At 39.4% G+C, this 19,196-nt stretch overlaps 1 protein-coding gene across 1 annotated transcript; it reads right to left on the bottom strand.

Moving 5' to 3' along the window:
* Positions 1-3,580: 3,580 nt before the first annotated feature.
* Positions 3,581-17,257, bottom strand: tbr1.S (T-box, brain 1 S homeolog). The gene is made up of 6 exons (XM_041578759.1): positions 14,842-17,257; positions 13,843-13,997; positions 13,490-13,611; positions 11,984-12,142; positions 10,941-11,002; positions 3,581-5,360 (listed from the first exon to the last, which is right to left on the bottom strand). The coding sequence occupies exons 1-6, from the start codon at positions 15,546-15,548 to the stop codon at positions 4,523-4,525; spliced, it is 2,043 nt and encodes a 680-aa protein (XP_041434693.1). The 5' UTR covers positions 15,549-17,257; the 3' UTR covers positions 3,581-4,522.
* Positions 17,258-19,196: the final 1,939 nt, after the last annotated feature.

The raw sequence follows: 19,196 nt of genomic DNA, 5'->3' as shown, positions 1-19,196 counted from the left end.
GATTGCTGGTTGGTTGCTATTGGCAACTACACTCAAGTCTTGACTGAGAATAAAAATGGGCCCTGGAATTTCAAGTACACAGAAGCTTAAATAGCCCCCCTCAGGCCCATTTCAGTCGCATAACTATGGAGAAAGCAGACCCTGTGGTCGCAGGGGGTCTGGGGAATGGGAGGCCAGACTGTGGGGTCAGCTTCTTTTATAGCATTAAAATTCCCCCTCTGGCAGGGGAGGGAGGTTGCTGGCCACTCTGAAGATATTTTTGGTGGTGGGGGGCCAGCGTGCTCTTGTTACATCACAGACCCACTAAATAGTTGCTGTCTTTGGCATCTTACAACAATTCCTGACATTTGCCAGAATCTGAAGATTGACAGTCCAGACCTGAAACTAGAGCTATAGGTCCCCTATTTGATATCCTTATCCTACAGTTGTATGCATGGCATGTGCAACTGTCATGATAAAGGGTCTCTTTTGTATTTTGTTTTCTATTCATTGTTCAGGTATAGAATCTATGATCCGGAATGCTCGGGACCTGGGGGTTTACAACCCACCTTACAGCTGCCGAAAAACATTTAAATATCTAATAAACTCAACAGGATTGTTTTGCTTATAACAAAGTAGAAAACAAGAAACTTGAATTCCTTTATAAAACTTTGAATTATGTCTAATAATAATTTGCTAATCTCTGTTAACATTACTGCTAGATTTTACTTTATATGCACTATGGATTCAGCAGATCAACCACTATTGCAATTGTACTAAATTCCATTTGGTCAGCTAAAATCCAGGATACACAATGGCCTAATTTAATATATGTATAAAGGCATAAAAAGAAAGCCAGCATTCATTTATACAAAAGATAGGGATGTGCAGGACTGGCTAAACTGTCCTATGTTTTTTTTTCCAAAATAACTACTAAATTACTTGTTTTTGTAGTACGCCTTTTTTATTGCACTGACTTTCTAATGATACAGACCACTCATTATACGTGGGGTTCACATTGGTGTTTGTTTGTTTGACAAATGAAAAACAACTTGTTGATGTAGTACTGAGGATGAGTATTTAATACTAGTATAACTGGGCAACTAGGTTGTAACTAATCGCTGCATTTTTTTAAAAGAATAATTGTGGTGTTTCTTTGTGTCTTGTATCCCTTTATGAAACTGAAAAGAGTATAGTTATCTGGTGGTCATCGATGCAACTGTGTGACATAACAGTTCCTGTGCAAACATTACAATTTGGTATCCAGTTCCCTATTACTATACCCAGAGTGGTATCATCAGTCCCTGTAAGTGACTTTGGGAATGTGCCTCTCACTTGATCTGATAGGAATCATCAGTTTCCAGTAAGAATCGCTTTTGAAGGCAAAATATAGCCTTATTGGATTGTTGGACTGGGGATACACTGGGTTTGAGATTTAATTTTAATTTAAACTTTATTGATTTAAAACTGATAGGAAATGTGCCTTGTGTGCCTCTAGAATAACTGCAGTTTGGGGACTTGTGTTGTCTTTTCCACAAGAGATAACTAAAACACTATCCAAATATAAGTAAATAAGCAAGTGGCTCCAGTGAGTCTTAACTTCCCCTTTTAGCCTCAAAGGGTTTAAAGCGAGAGAGAGAGAGAGAGAGAGAGAGAGAGAGAGAGAGAGAGAGAGAGAGAGAGAGAGAGAGAGAGAGAGAGAGAGAGAGAGAGAAAGAGAGAGGGAGAGAGAAAGAGAGATGATGATGGATAGATAGATAGATAGATAGATAGATAGATAGATAGATAGATAGATAGATAGATAGATAGATAGATAGATAGATAGATAGATAGATGAGAGAGAGAGAGAGAGAGAGAGAGAGAGAGAGAGAGAGAGAGAGAGAGAGAGAGAGAGAGAGAGAGAGAGAGAGAGAGAGATGGTGGATAGATAGATAGATAGATAGATAGATAGATAGATAGATAGATAGATAGATAGATAGATAGATAGATAGATAGAAATATAAAATGGATAGAAAAGATAGATGACCGGTATATGTAGCTAGAGATAGATAAATGATAGAAAGAGAGAGAGAAAGAGAGAGTGAGAGAGAGAGAGAGAGAGAGAGAGAGAGAGAGAGAGAGAGAGAGAGAGAGAGAGAGAGAGAGAGAGAGAGAGAGAGAGAGAGAGAGATGGTGGATAGATAGATAGATAGATAGATAGATAGATAGATAGATAGATAGATAGATAGATAGATAGATAGATAGATGGATGGATGGATGGATGGATGGATGGATGGATGGATGGATGGATGGGGTGGATGGATGGATGGATAGATTAGATAGATAGATAGATAGATAGATAGATAGATAGATAGATAGATAGATAGATAGATAGATAGATAGATGATAGATAGATAGATAGATAGATAGATAGATAGATAGATAGATAGATAGATAGATAGATAGACTCAATGGGATTGCTTTGCTTATAACAAAGATTAATTATAAATTAATTATAAATTGTTTTGTATCATGTACAAGAAACTTGAATTAATTTATAGAATTATGTCAACCACTGTTGCAATTGTACTAAATTCCATTTCGTCAGCTAAAATACATATATAATATATATACTATAAATATATATTTCATGACCAGAAACATTGGATGCCCAGTGATGTTGCAATAAAAATTTGGTGATTGAAGTAATTGGTGTGCTGGTCCATCTTGAACTATCATATATAATTAATTGACCAAGCACCCATATATATATATATATATATATATATATATTACTAGACTACATATTACATACTTTCATACTTTAGCCTTTAATAAGTGACTAAAACACCTAACTCGTACAAAACTCCAGAACAATTTGACTTGTATTAAATGTTTTAAGTTGACGCTATTTTAAAACTAGTATCAAAAGGCAATATTCTAATTTGGAGTGCATATTAAATCTGGAAAAAAACAACTGTTCTGCTATTATTCCTGTACACAAGTGGCGTCGGGATACTGTGAGATCTATTTCTACCCAAAAATTAATTTGTGAAGAATTTAAATGTACATCTTTCACATTTTCTGCAAAAACTGGATTAATAACCATCACTTTAACAGGGTCGAAGTCTTAATTTAAATATCTAACCCTCATTTATTGACATACTATATATATATATATGTGATAAGAACATTATCTTAAATTCTGGTTTAAAAAAATGTAATTCAATGGCAATGAAAGGTTTCTTTGTGTGACTATAAAACTCCAGTGTATGAAGCAATTTCCCGGATTTATTTCAGTTGTGATACAGACAATACAAACGAGCAAAGCAACTAAAGCACAGACGCGTCTAACTCGGTCTAAGCGACAGAACAAATATATATACAAATAGAAGGTAGAAAATAAAATGAAAGCCACATCATTTACAGAAGAGAACCAAACAGAGGTTTACAGGGACTGTGTGGTATTTAATTTAGATTCCGTACAGGTCTGGACATTCTTGATATATAAGACAAAAATAAATTGGAGAAAAAAAAGTGCCTGGTCTTCTACAGAACCATTTTATCAAGACAAAAATAAACACAGAAAACATTTGGCTACTATTTAGCTTAGACACTTACGTTTAGAAAATGGGCCTTTAATCTAAAAAGCATTAATGATACAATTTACAATTCAATTTCACCGGACTTGACCACAGCCAGCAGTCCTGCACCCCCAAAAAGAATAGATTAAATGTATTGTTCCTTATTACAGAAGTTTAAAAAATCCTGGAGCATGTAAATGAGGGTGGATATAAAGTTTGGCAACAGCATTCATTTGGCACAATAAATGAGAGGTGATATGAATGGATATCAATTCTGTATTGATGACACTAACACATTCAAACACATGAGGGGAATTCGACAGGGCACTACTGGATACATTTTAAGATTGTAATATAACTTGAAAAAAAAATAAGTGACCACTAGTTTATTAATAAATTCTCACTTAGGTAAGACCTCACATGGCCGTTCGGTTGTTAATATAGTACAACTCCCAGCACCCCCGCCTTGGGTGCGGCTAAAAGTTGTAGTTCAGCAACAGGCTCCAGAACCGCAGCTTGATCATCTCTGTAGGATTAAAAGTCTGCTGGCGGCTTTAAAGGCGACAAATAAAAAATAGCATTATTAGTAAAGTCCTTTGTTATTAGCACATCCCTATCATAAACGAGAATGATCATGGGAGAACACATTATATATTGCAGTTCAGGCGCAAACCAGGCTCCAAGGGAAAGGAATTGAATAGAGGCCTTGCGCTGTCCTTGGTGCTGAAACATCTCGTTGCTGTCCGAGGTGCTCAAACATCCACAGGCCGAAAAGATATATCAGGTGAAACAGTTGCTACTTTAGATGTAGTTGAGGGGAGGTCCGTGCTAGACCCTGACAGAAGGTAATGGTTGGGTGTTAGTGCTGTTAAAGGGCTTCTTGCCTGTAAAGCCATAGGGCAGAGCCTCAGTGTCCCACCAATGATAGATTGGCCAGTGATTGTCCTCAGAATGCCTGACATTATGGAGGAGGTGGTGGCCTAAGTGTGAGTGTAGAAACCATAATAACTCAGGTCCTTGGTACAGTTTTTCTCACAGTCCCTATGGGGCACCACTTCACTCTTTAATGGGGAGGAGCTGCCCGACACCGCGGGGTCGGAGGGTGAGAGCCTCCTTCTCTTGGCCTGTTCGTATATCCCGGAGTCAGAGGAGTCCATAGACTTGATGGAAGGAGGTGTTTCGATCCAGCTGGAGTCGGATAGGTCTTTGGGTTTTGTATCCTCACCCAAGGGAGACCTATCTGCGGTAGCCAGATTTTCTACCTCCTCACTCCCTGTTAGGTAAGGGTTAGTTGTTGTTACCCTGCCCCCTGGAGCCCAGCAAGGTAGCACAGAGCCGGACTTGGTGCAGTACTGAGGGGGGCTCCGTGCTCCCCAACCTGTAGGATCACTGTAGTAACCAAGAGGGCGCGCTGTGCAGCCAGTCCCAGGCAGAGGAAGCGCCTTGACTCCGGCCGCAGCGTAGGACAACAAGGTGGCCGCGTTGCCAGCGAAGTCTGTGGCCGCATCGTAGGCAGAGGCGGAGGTGAAGTCAAGCCTGTTGTTGGCTGGAGTTACAAACCAGCGTTGTGGGGATGGAGCCCCAGGGTCCTCCCCTTGTTGGGGTGACAGCAGTCCATTAGTATGGGGGACACTGCGGTCCGTTCCTGGCCCTGGCACCCCTACCGGAGTGTGAAAACGGGACTTGGCATAGTTACTAACAAACTGGTCCTGCAGAAAAGTGCTGGCCATGGAGTAACGGGCCCCGGGCACAATCTGGGAGCGCGGGGAGTCATTGGGAGATGGAGTGAGCCGGTCCAAGTCACAGCCTGTGTAGATCCTGTTAAAAAGAACCAAAGTCAGGTATAAATTGCGGGATAAGTCGGGGTCCGGGGACTCTAAGGAATAGAAAGGAGTGTGGTTAAATATCACACACTAGAGATGTTTGTCCTACCAGGTGTAGCTTAATTCACAACTGCCCTGGGGTAAAAGGAAGATACAACAAGGGACAGACTACCAGTCTACAGGGCCCCACCAGAACACTACTATACATAATGTATATAATAAGGCAGGATAGAGTCAGAGGAAGGGCCAATAAGTGTGATATTATGTGTGTTTGAAAATAAGGAAGTGAGAAAGGGCATATAATTGAGGAATAATGTATACAGGTGAGCAAGATGCAAGCGGTTGATAATTTTGGGTAAAATGAAGAATAAGGCAAGATAGGATTGAGGAATGGAATTTAACTGTTGTGCAATGTAGGCATAGTATGAAAAGGGGCTAAAAATATGGGATATATAAGCCATCTGTCCTGACCAGTGATATCTAGGAGTATATATTTGATATTACAACATATTATTTTTACACTATGTGTTGCACATGTATCAGCAGAGGAATGATTATGCTACACGTTTTTACCCCTGTTGCCAATAAACTCCCTTAATTTACTTTTGCATGAAAATTGCTCTCCCTCCGCTCCATGTGCACAAACTAGTCACAAGCAGAGACAGGTATTTTGCCTAACACTGATTTCTGATGCAGGGCAGAAGCAGCCAAAATGAGCCATGTGCCACCAGCCTAAGCCTTCCCAAACAGATATACTATACACATATATAATAATATATATTATATAATATAAGTATAGCTTATTCAGTGGCAAGCCTTCTAATGGTTGCTTCCCAAAACGAATGTCTCCCTTCCTTCCCAGGATAAAATCAAGACTAGAGGAATAATCTGACCAAAGACAAAGTTACAAAACAATGCATTTGGCTCCAATTTAACCAAAAACAATATATGTGTAACACACAATTTAGCTGAAGGTTGCCCAGCTGGAGGCATGCAGTCCATTGTGGATCCAGAGCTCAATTGAACTTTATGGAACATATCGTCATTTTATTATTACCTGGCCCACGTTTCCCAAACTAGGGAGGTGCCCAGCCACTATTGGGGCTAAAAGTCTTGGTTGCGGGTAGCAACCTGAAGGCCAGTTAGGGAAAGATTTGGAATTAGATACTCCTGGAATTCCACCATGGAGGTCTTTTAGACTTTAATTTGGTGTCCTAGAAATCCTTGGAACTATGCCTAAACTTCTTATAAAGCCATGTAAATTAGCAACCTTCTTATGACCTAATACTGGCACTCAAAATGAGACTTGAACTAAATAAGTAGGACAAGTTCTACCTCAAGGGGACATCTGCTTTAACTTCATAATTCACTTGCATCAGTGTCCCCTAGTGGCAACAGTCTGTGCAGATTCATATCAGTTCCCAAGCCTGTCTCAACCACCGCCACTATTCCACACACTCTATTCTCTCTTTCTCCCCAAGCACACTCTCTTCAGGATCTACCCCACCCCATTAATAAACCCACCCTCTTCACTGTCTGTCTCTCTTTTGCTTTCGCTGTTTACCCACTACCCATAGTATCCATCACCCACAAACACACACACACACACAAGCCATGTGACTTTTTGCTTAGAATTAAAAATAAACTAAAACAAAAGACTTCAAAACGCATTCCATACTGCAATAAGGATTGTGGGAGGTAGATGACGGTTCTTAGGTAACTACTACCCTGTAACTTGGTTAAGGAGAAATTAGAAACATTTCTTTAGGGAGGAAAAGTTGTCATAGTTTAATATTTTAATTCCATTGTAGATTTTACAATATAATATTTCAAATTTGCTTCTCCATTACCTGTGGGAGTCCTGCTTATGGCACTAGGGAAGGGATGAGATGTTGAACCTACTCTCCCCAGCACCCACACATTCTCCAACACATTAGTGTTCTGCAGGGTATAAGATATTAAACGAAAGGAGAATTATAATATGAGATACAAGGTAATGACACCTAATATTCCCTCTTCACAATGAAAGAGGATTCCTATGCGTGGTCAAATTTCATGTCAATGTACATTATTTGCCTATCTTTAGCCGGAAATTATACTGGGAAACAGAACAAGTAACTGAGGTTACCAACCAATAATTTGCCAACTTTTCAAACAGGACAGGGATTCTCAAACAATTCGGATATGTTATATGAAATATTTATGAAAAATAGTATGAAGAGTGAGCTGCAGTTTCTAGACTGTTTATTGAGGGGTCCACATAACCTAAGCCTACTTGTAACTGGCAGATCTTTATTCAGTGACTTTACATTATAAGCATAAAGTGCTCAGTTTTTCTGAAAAAGTTGTGTGTGTAAATATAGATGATGATGATGATGATGATGATGATGAAGATAGATAGATGGATAATGGATGGATGGATAGATAGATAGATAGATAGATAGATAGATAGATAGATAGATAGATAGATAGATAGATAGATAGATAGATAGATAGATAGATAATGGATCGATGGATGGATGGATGGATAGATAGATGATCGATAGATAGATGATAGATAGATAGATAGATAGATAGATAGATAGATAGATAGATAGATAGATAGATAGAATGCAGAATTACAATTTTTGCACTAGGAAACCGTTACATCCCGCAAAGGGGATCATTCGTTTGAATAACAAGCCCTGCCCTGATTCTTCAGTTCACAAATCATTATTTAGTAGCGCTTCTAAATTTAATTCACTTACACTGACCGCAGACATATCTACATTACCATCACTACCTGGGGAACATAGTGCAGCTGCATTGCCTATACATTTATATAGATACTTGTGCAATGAATAATTATTCAAAACATTGAGTCTTTCTGATACCCAGCTGGATTACTCGTGGATTATCATGTTACTACGCAGGCACAGGGTCCATTATTTAAGCAGTTATGGTCATTCATTTAAACCGCATTGTACCTTCAACTCAGTGTATTTAGAGCCTGTGGCGCTGCAGATTTATCCCGTTACACTGTTGCAGATACATCTCCTTATCGTGTAGCAAATGTACACTTGGACACTTGATATTAAAAATACACGTATCTATTCCGCTTGCGAAAATCGTTCTGTTACTCTGTAAATCCATACACTTTCCGAGTGTTTCAAAATAATTCAGCTGCACCGCTGCAGAATCGCTCTCATCTTGTTGCGGAATAATTCACTTATATTATTGCAAATCCATTCAGCTTCACTACTGCAGAGCCAACGCACAATAATTCGGCTAAACTGCCTCACAGAATCGCTCTGCTACATAGTTCTAATATGATTCATTTACACTGTTTCCTAGTCATTCAGTGGTATTTCTGCAGTATCACTGCTGCACAGACAATTTCTGTAACACTTTTTAGCGGATTCATTTGCTGATAAATAATTCTGTTACACTGTGGCAAATGCGCACGGTTACACTGGTGCGGGATCTCTCCTGACATTGTTGCTGCAACAGTTGTTCTGGTACAACGAATTCCTTCAAAGAATGCCCACAGCTGTTTCATAATTAAGAATAGTACAATTATTAGGTTCGATGTACATTCTAGTAAGAAAATGTATAGATAAAGCTGCATTGCACATTCTTTTGCATCACTGCGCAATCCTTTGGTTTGACCTCTGTATATTCAGTCCATAAAATGCGCATTTTATAAAACGCGCTTCATTAAAAAAAATGACCATTCATTCCACACTTCAGTAGGGCAGGTTTCTAACCACCACCTTCCACAATAAATAGGGGAACTAAGTCTATCATTGCATGTACAACATTGTTGACAGGGAAACCAGAATAATCGAATCAACCAATCAATGGTAATTGTGTCTGTATATTTAATCAAGGCAAAATATCCACCCTCTACAGTCTTCAGTTATAGAGCATTGTTACTAGTGAATTCCCAACAGCCAAATCTCATAAAAAAGGCCCAGTGCAAACGAAGTGCACAATAATCCTTAGAGTGTTGATCACACGCCCTGTTGTTGAGCGCACTATACAAACCAAAATTAACTATGATAATGCCCATTGTTATGAAAAAACATATTCAAGTAAATTCATGAACATATAGGTAACTATTTCGTGTGAAATGTGTACTACATGACCCATACAGACTGGAATACTGTATAACGTCTATAGAACAATCATTCAACCAAATATGACATTCTTTTGGGAGGAGGGGTACCTGCTTGGAACGGCGTAAGAATAAACTGGGTTACACTGGTCCTGCAGCGCAGACTAACCAAGTGTTGATCGGTTGGAATGGAGAGAATTATACAGGTGTCAGTAAAGTGGGCAACTTCAATATGCCAGGGCGAGGATACAGGCAATAAAAAGGTCCATATGTTGGTTAACTGGTGGGAGGTTAAAAAGGTGACATTGGTCATCATCTCCACAATATAGGGGTGATTTATAAAGATCAGCACAGTGGCCATCTTAACTATAGAGAAGTCAATAGATTGCTAAATTATTAGATTGCAAACTTCAGAGAAAGATGAGTTATTTTTGTATAGGGTAGCTCACATGTGTTGGTGTTACAGAGAAAGAGATCAGTAGGGGGCTATACAGACATGAGTACAACGGCAGAAATACAAGGGCCTTTCAGCGTATCCCCAATTTTCGTAGTAATAGTAGGCTCGCCTTCAAAAGGTCGCACAGCACAGACCCCAAGATTCATCAAACGTAAACAGGTGTAGGAAGCCACAAATGCAGAACGCTGCTGCTTAGTGTTTTGTTGTAGACATTCATTGTATATTATTGTACACGTTCTGCATTTTGTGGCTTCCTTCACCTGTTTACGTTTGATAAGTACAATGGCATTTCAAGTAAAACTGCCCAAGGCCAACAGCTACCCACATGCCCAATAAATAGTGACTATTATTACAGCAGCCCCTCTGGCATGTGCCAGAATCTTAACTTCTTATCTTCAAATTTCCATTGTTGGCCTGCCAGCATCCCTGCCCAAATCAGAATTTATCTGTGTCAGTACATTGGTCAGCTCCACTATACAGAGAGCACCTGCAGGAGACAGGACGCTGGACAGCTCCACTGTCGCCTATAGCTATACTAGGAGAGGCCTCTGATCAGTTCCCTATATGGAGCAAAGAGATCGATATATTGCACAGATCTAGAGAAACGCAGGGAATTAGACTCAAATTAAGGCAACACATAAACATTCTCCCCATAACCCAAATGTAACCTAGCACACACTTATACAGACAGCCATACAACAACAGCACACACACAATCCTACATGAGAACACAATGGCATGCCAACACGCATATCTTAAATAAATACAAACACACAGCACATAAAGAAACAAGAAAGGAAATTCACACTACACTGGACAATAAAAGCTCTTTCACCTTGTCCCCAGACAGTATAAACAGAACTCTGTGCGCAATGAAAAATATTGCAAATATATCCCTTTATGCGTTCTCCTACGCAGACCCAGCAAAATTAGAGACCATAAAGTGCAGAGTAAAATCATCACTGTGAAATAAACATATTATATAACAAGAGATATTATATCCTTTTTAAACTGTCACTTACGTGTCATAATTGTCCCGAAATCCTTTGGCAAATGGGTTATGGTCAATTTTCAATTGTGTGATCTAAGAAACAAAAAAAAGCAGAGTGATCTATTCGGTTGTAAAAGATCAGATTGTTTTTATTCTTTCTATCTAATAAATATGTGTGGGGTGGTCATACACAGGCTGTAGTGGATTCTACTTTTTATCAGCCAGATATGTCGGCAGATAAATACAGGAAGCAATTCCAGATATGCTTCTAAATACGGGCAGTTGGTGGCTATAAGAAGTAGAATAAATTAAAAAACCAAAGAATATATATTAAGGCTATAATACCGGCCTATAATATTTTTATGCAGCTTATATATATTATATATATATATATATATATATATATATATATATATATATATATATATATATATATATATATATATATATATATATATATATATATATACTGTATATACGCTGCATAAAAATATATATATATATATATATATATATTTAGCTACAACATTTTCTTTCTATTGTGGATAAAGTAGCATCAGCATAAGAGGACAGCCTTTTCCCTATTTTTCCTTTTTAGTAAACTAAAAAAAAAACGTACCTATATATATATATATTTTTTTTTTTTAACATATATTTGTGGGGGTTTTATCTAAACTAAAAATGGGGAAAAATTGCCCTCTTATGCTATTAATAACAACAATAATAACAATTGTAAGAATTGCTTGGTAAAGAAAAAGCCCTGGACGAATTTGTAAAAGAACAATGCTGTAGAATGTCAGCGAGCCTTTCAGCCTGGATTTGCGAACTTTTCTACCTATGCCACTCTATCCACAAAAAAAGAAAATTAGAAATATTGTATGATTAACATATTGTCAAATTCTTGTATTTTAATGAAAATCTCAATAAAAAGGATTTCAAAAGAAAAGAAAAAGAAAATTGTGTATCTCTATAGATACATTATATATATATATAGTCTCTGCATAAGAATATTATCGGTCACTAAAAAGAGCAGAGACCCTGTGATTTGTGATTATCATTGATATCATTATTTACATCAGTATTCTGGTAGGCGGTCACAGCAATGAACTGATTCTCCGGGAAGGTGAAGGTCTGGACCCTTCCAGGTTGACTGGTATCTTCTGTGCCATCTTCATTCACCTCCACCACGTGTAGTCGAGGTTGGTACTTGTGTAGAGACTGCAAGACAACCATCTGCCAAAGGGAGAACAAGGAGGGGTGAGAGGAGGAAAGTGGCAGCAGGATAGGCTTTTCTCAAACAATAACGACCCGTCGCTACAAGGTTTATGAGTTAATTAGATCTAAAACAGGAGTCCATTTCATACTGAAAAGGGTTTGAATTCAAGCAGTTTGCATTTTTGCAGGAGTGCTTATAGCTGGCCTTTCAGCTTGTTGAAATACAACTTCCAGCAAATTGTAGGTGGCAGACTGGATGCCCCTGGGATAAAGCATACAGAGGATTGGTGGAGATCTGACTATTCTAAAGAGATTGCATCAATGAGTAGACAGAACGCTGCTGATATACATTATAAACATGCACAACATTAATTTATTCCAGGCTGATTTCTGTTTTTTCAGCGTTCGAAGTGCATGCAGATGGCTTGTAATGACACATGGTATAAATATATCCCATGCTGGGTGAGAAACCGATGGGACCTAGAAACGAGGGGCTGTCCTTTTATATTCGGTAATTGGGGATCAATGGATGTGCCCCAGGGCAGTTTCTATGTATAAGGGGGGATTTACACATGTGCCCCAAGAATAACTTTTTTCTTTGTTGTGGGAAACCATGCAGGTGCCTCCAGAATAACCTCTATCTGTAAATAGGGAACCATACTTGTGCCATCAAAATAACCTTTGTGAGTGGGAGATGATGTATGTTCCATCAGTGTTGGTCATGCAAAAGCCTATCCCTACCTGAAGAATCATACCTGTTTCCCTGCAATGACCGCACATACCTCTGGCCTAAAATTACATTTCTAGCTATAAGGAACTATGCATATGCGCCAAATCTGTAAAACTATCCAGCAGCTTCCCAGGATAAGCTCTCCAGGTAATGATGCAGCTGCCCACCTTGTTTCTGTATTCATGTCCCATCTAATCAGTCTGTAAGGACCCATTTATATATCTTCAGACCTATATCCATCCGTAGGCATGGAACAATTTATGTGCCCAAAGTAACCTCTGGTTATAAGGATGCCCCAAGATGCGCCAAAGTTTCATGGACCATTCAAATGCGCACAAAGGAATCTCTATCTGTTAACAATGCACCCATAGGCCATCCTATATCTTCCAAGGGAAAACGCTGTATATTCCCACAGACGCCACTATTTGTAAGAATGGGAACCAGAAATGTGTACCAGTCCAAGTCATCCCCATCTCCAGGTAAGAAGTGAACCACCTACTCGCCCCTATACTATAAAGAGCCCTATGTGAATAGGACAACAGCGTGTACCCTTGTAAAGTGTGAGCTACGTTTGACCAGTCTCTGTAATTATAAAGTCATGCATGTCAACACAAACTACCCTCCATGCCACTGACCTGCCCGGTGTTATTGGACGCCCCTTTGTTGTTGGTGAGTTTTAATTTGCCAAAAGAGATTTCCTGGCGCATCCAGTGGGCTCCTGTGTTTGGTGAGTCGGGGTGCATATACACCCTATTGCCTGTTATAGGAGATACACAAATATTACAGGAGAGCTGCACGATTTATCAAATAAAATCAGCCAAATGACAATGGTGTTTCCACCACTGACTTCATCTATTTCCATTTGCATTTTCACTGCCTTCCCCTATCATCTGCTCCCACAATTCGCTTTATTCGCATCACAAAGGGCTTTTCATGAATATTTTCTCACTTAAAGTGAATGAAAAGGAAATGTGTTAATTGGACTCGCCTTGAACGTTGGTGTCCGCTTTGCCACAAGGTACCCACTTGCCCCCTTGGAATCTCCAGTGATTGGGATCAGCCAGAATCACATCAACAAAAATATTGTAATGCGCCGTGGGATCCAGCCCCGAAATGTTAAAACTCAGGAAAGGGAACATGCGCCTGGCGAATTGAGATCAGATACAAGAGAAAAGGTGTTAGGAGAGGGAGGCACTGTGAAACCGACTAGGAATAAATCATTCATTATACTGGCAAATCAAACTTTTAAACAAAGGGGGAAAAAATATATATATAGCATAGGCGTACTAAATAACGTAAGGTATAATTAGTATGTGCGTGAATATAAAGAACAGAAATAAAATAGAATCGCAGAGGGACAGGCACAAAAAGGATAATTGCGTATAAATATATATATTGCTAGATAAAAAATTAATGACAGATGCATAGAAGAATACAGAAAGGCAATTGATACAAATTCATGTCAAAATAAAATATAGTTAATGATAAGGAAAAAAATATTCTATATACAGATATATATATAAAAGAGGCAGAGGAAAAATGGGTGAAATGAAAACAAAAGTAGAAGAAATTCGGATATATTCGTCTGGAAAAAGTTTGGAAATAGTATTAATCCTTATTTAATTCTGATTATTGCATCGAATTCAATAAAATATGATGGACACCTTAAATAATACTGCACACATTTAAAAACAAATAAACCCATATTTTATTCCTCTCTCCACAAATTGAATTATAATCTGTGTGCGAAAGTACAGCGAATTATATCAGTGAAGTGATTTAAACTGTTTTTTGTTCTTCTGTTTATTAATGATGATGATAATAACAATAATAGTAATAATAATAATAATAATAATAATAATGATAACAATAACAATAATAGTAATCATAATAATAATCATAATCATAATAATAATAAGTGACTGCTGATAGAGGGGATGCTGGATTATGCACCCACAGAAGGGCACACAGAGCACTTTGTACCTACCTGCCTTGCTTTGTGATGATCATTTCGGTTTGGTGCCTGTGAAACTTGAGCCAAAGTGGCCTATTACATAGGTAGACCTGGGCTTTGCCAGGGACTAGTCCAGGCTGGGTGGCAGAGAACTGGTAGAAAGGAGCAGCCTGGTAGGAATGAGCATACTGCTGGCTGTAGGGGTATCCAGTTGCTGGGTATCCTTGTGGAGAAGAATTGCCCAGGAGACTGTTGTAAGCTCCATTGGCGATGACAGGGTGGTGAGCCATGTACCTGCTGGGGCTTCCGATGGAGAAGGCTGGGTGAGCAGCTCCATGCTGGCTTGGATAAGGAAACATAGTAGTAGTAGTAGGAGCAGAGGCAGCAGACTGGGACTGACTGGACTGAGGGAGGAGATAACGATCTGCTGCAGATCCATCGAAATTGTGACGAATCTCAGAGACCCCATCCAAGACTGGAGACAGCTTACTCCTCTGGCCGTCCCCTGGTGTGTCCTTAGAGCCAGAGAAACTGTCTGCATCTGACTGATTCGTCATCCCCCTGACAGTCGTTTTTTTCAGAGGTGAACTTCTCTCCAGGTTGTCAGCAGTGGAGATAATAGGATGATCGTGCAAAGCGAGCTCAGATGCTGCTGGATGGGAGTAACTGCTGCTGGTGCTCACACTTAGGAATTTCTTGGAGAGCATCATAGATGAAGAGAGACAGTGATCCACCTGCATCGCTAGCAAGAGACACTTTAGTCCCCTACACTCCCCTCAGCCCTGCCATGAACTGCGACATCCAGGGGAAACAATCACAGCCCCCTTTAGCCTAGGACACTTTTCTGGAGCTTCCCAGAGCTTTGATCCCCTATCCAGGGATGATCCGATTGGCCAGTTGACTCCAAGCAGCAATAAGACAAGACTCACTTTTGATCCTGCTGCACCACTGGAGCTGATGAAACGACTCTTGTCATTGGTTCACCGCTGACAGTAATTTAATTAGATAGGCATTAATTAGGATAATCACCTGGCTCCCAGCCGCTGGGATGGCACAGTGAAGGGTAGTTTATTGTGTGCAGAGTGGGGGAGGGCTGCCAATTGTTTGTATATTCAACATTCCTTATCCAACATTAAGCAGGATTTATTAACCTTTTGCTTTACAAGCGTGGAGCCCTCCAGCTTCTGATGAAGTGCAAATAAAAAACGTTTTACCTAAATGCTAGGGCGCTGCAGAGGGAATATCGCAGATTTTAGACCTTAATCGAGTTGTTGTTACCGGTGCAAAAGCAGATGTGGCATCTCTAATCACCCCTCCAACCTTTATTAGCCTTACAGCTTAATAGAACCCTCCTAAACCAAGACACCCACTCATAAGGGTATGTGGAAGCTGCTGGACCTTCATCTGTAGAGAAATGAGCTGTTTTGGGTGCACATGGGGCATTCTCCAAGTTAGCACTGACATCATTTGTGTGATAAAAGTGCTAAGCCCCCCATTCAGAAGTGAGTGCGAGATGCTGGACCTCCAGCTATCCATAGAATGTTGGTAGCAAATTAGAGGGCAGCAGAATGAACATCATCTAAGTTAGATTTATGACTTGTGGTTATTGTGACAAAGGCATCCCCACATTCAGTAGTGGATGCTGTAGTTGCTGAACCACCAGCTGTCAGTGGAATTCTGGTAGTTGTAGTCCAACAGTAGATGCAGACTGGACAACCTGACTTTAGTAAGAAACAGGCGTCCAGAGCCATGCAAGCTCCCTATTCAGCAGGGAAAGCTGTAGCTGCTGGACTGTGAGATGTCAATAGAGAGGCAGAATATAGGGACCTTAGAAAGGGGTTTGAAATAATCATAAGCTGCTGTGATGGAGTGACTTGATGCATTTGTAGTGATGTTTACCACATCTTTGATAACTAAATATTTCATCGGAATCACTAATGCAGAAGGTTATGGAATGACAGACCTGTGTTCCGTATCCATCTGCACTTTGCATTGGCACTAGGGGATTTATTGACTTTATCCTATCATTGTGCTAATAGGGACAAGGTTCTTGCAGTGTTTTGTATAACATTCTCTCTCTCTCTCACACACACCAGCCCAGAAATTATTTGGTTCCCTCAGTCTTAAATTTTATTACATACAGTAAATTAAATGCCAATATGCCACATATATAACAAGCCAATTTAAATAGCTTGCAAACTTACAGGTGAAACAGTGCATATAGAATCTCATTTGTCGTTGAGTGTTCACTTTGTAAAAACCCCTAATAGATGTTAATGTAGATGTAGTGCATTATAATATAAACACTGGAATACCATAAAGTGTTGCATTCATGAATTGCATTTGTTTGTTTAGCTTCTACAAAGAAAACATTCTTGGCAACAATAATAATAATTTGTGCAGGAAAGAGTGGAATGGATCTTTCTGTAATTTGGATCTTCATATTTTAAGTCAACTAGAAAATCATGTAAACATTAAATAAACCCAACAGGCTGGTTTTGCTGCCAATAAGGATTAATTAGATCATACATCATCTACTGTTTTATTATTACAGAGAAAAAGGAAATCATTTTTAAAAAATTGGATTAATTTATTATAATGGAGTCTAAGGGAGATGGCCATTCCGTAATTCGGATGTTTCTGGATAATGGGCTTCCCGATTACGGATCCCCTACCTGTATTTCTTATCTAACCTTAACATAAAAAAAATTGGAATTGGAATAGAACAAGAGGTGATTTAGACAAGCTGTTTGTTGACAGTGCCTTGAGCTCTACTGTTCATTAGCTAAAGATCGCCTTTTGGACACTCCTGGTATATACCATTATAGCAGTGATCCCCAACCAGTAGCTTGTGAGCAACACATTGCTCTCCAACCCCTTGGATGTTGCTCCTAGTGGCCTCACATCAGATGCTTATATTTGAATTCCAGGCTTGGAGGCAAGTTTTGGTTTCATAAAAACCAGGTGCACTGCCAAACAGAGTCTCAATGTAGGTTGACAAGCCACATAGGGGCTGTCAAAGGACCAATCCCAGCCCTTATTTGGCACCTGAGAACATTATTCATGCTAGTGTTGCTCCCCAACTCCTGTTACTTCTGAATGTTGCTCATGGCTTCAAAAGGTTGGGGATCCCTGCATTAGAGTACCCCAGAACACGTTAAAGGGGCATTCATCTTAAAAAGAAGTTTTAGTACAAGTTAGACAGCAGAGCTCACACCCAGAGAAACACTCATTGCAGGGCTAATAGCAGTGGCAGGACATTAGTTATTTTGTAGATTATATATGATTAATACTCGAACTTTAACCTGTTCTATCACACTTTCTGTGACTGTTGCTATGTTGTAATGCTTTGTCCTTGTCTAGGATCTGGCAATACAATGTAAATCCTCACACAAGGCCTGTTTGCATTTGAGGTCTTCCATGTTTGTTTCAGGCTGGTCACAAGAATGAGGCATTGGACCTTGTTCCCCTTTCATTTGTAATTAGGGTCCCCACTTCTGGTGAATACAGCTCTGCCTGTTTTTGGCAGTATGTATCATAAGGGGTGGACTAGTTAGAGTATATACATCATGGATTCTATAACACCTTTAGTGTTTAGGTTTTAAAGTGATGGCTGCTCATATAATCTCACCTATGTAACCAATAAAACCTTTCAAAAACCTTTATTCGTTGGTGTCTTCTATGCTAATTCATTTGTTTGATGGGTTTACATAGAATATGTGTATCCAAAAAAAAAAACGCATGTCCAAGAGTCAGGCATTTTTCATTCGTTCTGTAGACTGGGTCAGTTGTAAGCTGGGGTGGCCATGATAACACACTGAAGCCATGGGGTGAAATACTTTTCTTGTTTAATTTCATGAACAGATGCATCTGCTTATCCACATATAAACTTCTGGATATGTTTACCAGTTTAAAGTGGAGGGAGCCTTTAGCCACTGAAATGTCTCTACTGCGTAGTGTGGAATCAGTCTTGTTTGTAATATTTCTTAGCAGGTTTGTTAACTGACTTCTGTCAGAGGACTCATATCTAATTAGACTGTTCACCAGGCAACTGCTCTGTATACAGCTTGTGCCACGTGGTGGCCAGTAACATCTGCTTTATTTCTCCTATTAGGGGGATGGTAAAGATATGATCAATGCGACACAATTCCAGCAAATTATTTATAGGACATGCCTTTCTCAATAAATTGGGGGTAGAAGTAGCTACAGAAATGTGGAACAGAAAAAGAGACAAAGGTTTCTGGTCTATTAAACTGGTTCCCAAATTGCACCCTGTATAAGTATATCTGGTCATCTGGCAGTTAAGTGGTAATTTCAGTTTTCTTCATAACAATGTTAAAGATAAATTAACACATGGATTTTGCCATCGTCCCGCTAAAAGGTCCAAG

This window comes from Xenopus laevis, chromosome 9_10S (genome assembly GCF_017654675.1).
Source record: "Xenopus laevis strain J_2021 chromosome 9_10S, Xenopus_laevis_v10.1, whole genome shotgun sequence".
NCBI classification, from domain to species: domain Eukaryota; kingdom Metazoa; phylum Chordata; class Amphibia; order Anura; family Pipidae; genus Xenopus; species Xenopus laevis.
The sequence above is the reverse complement of the archived record's forward strand: the minus strand, read 5'-3'. Positions and strand labels throughout refer to the sequence as shown.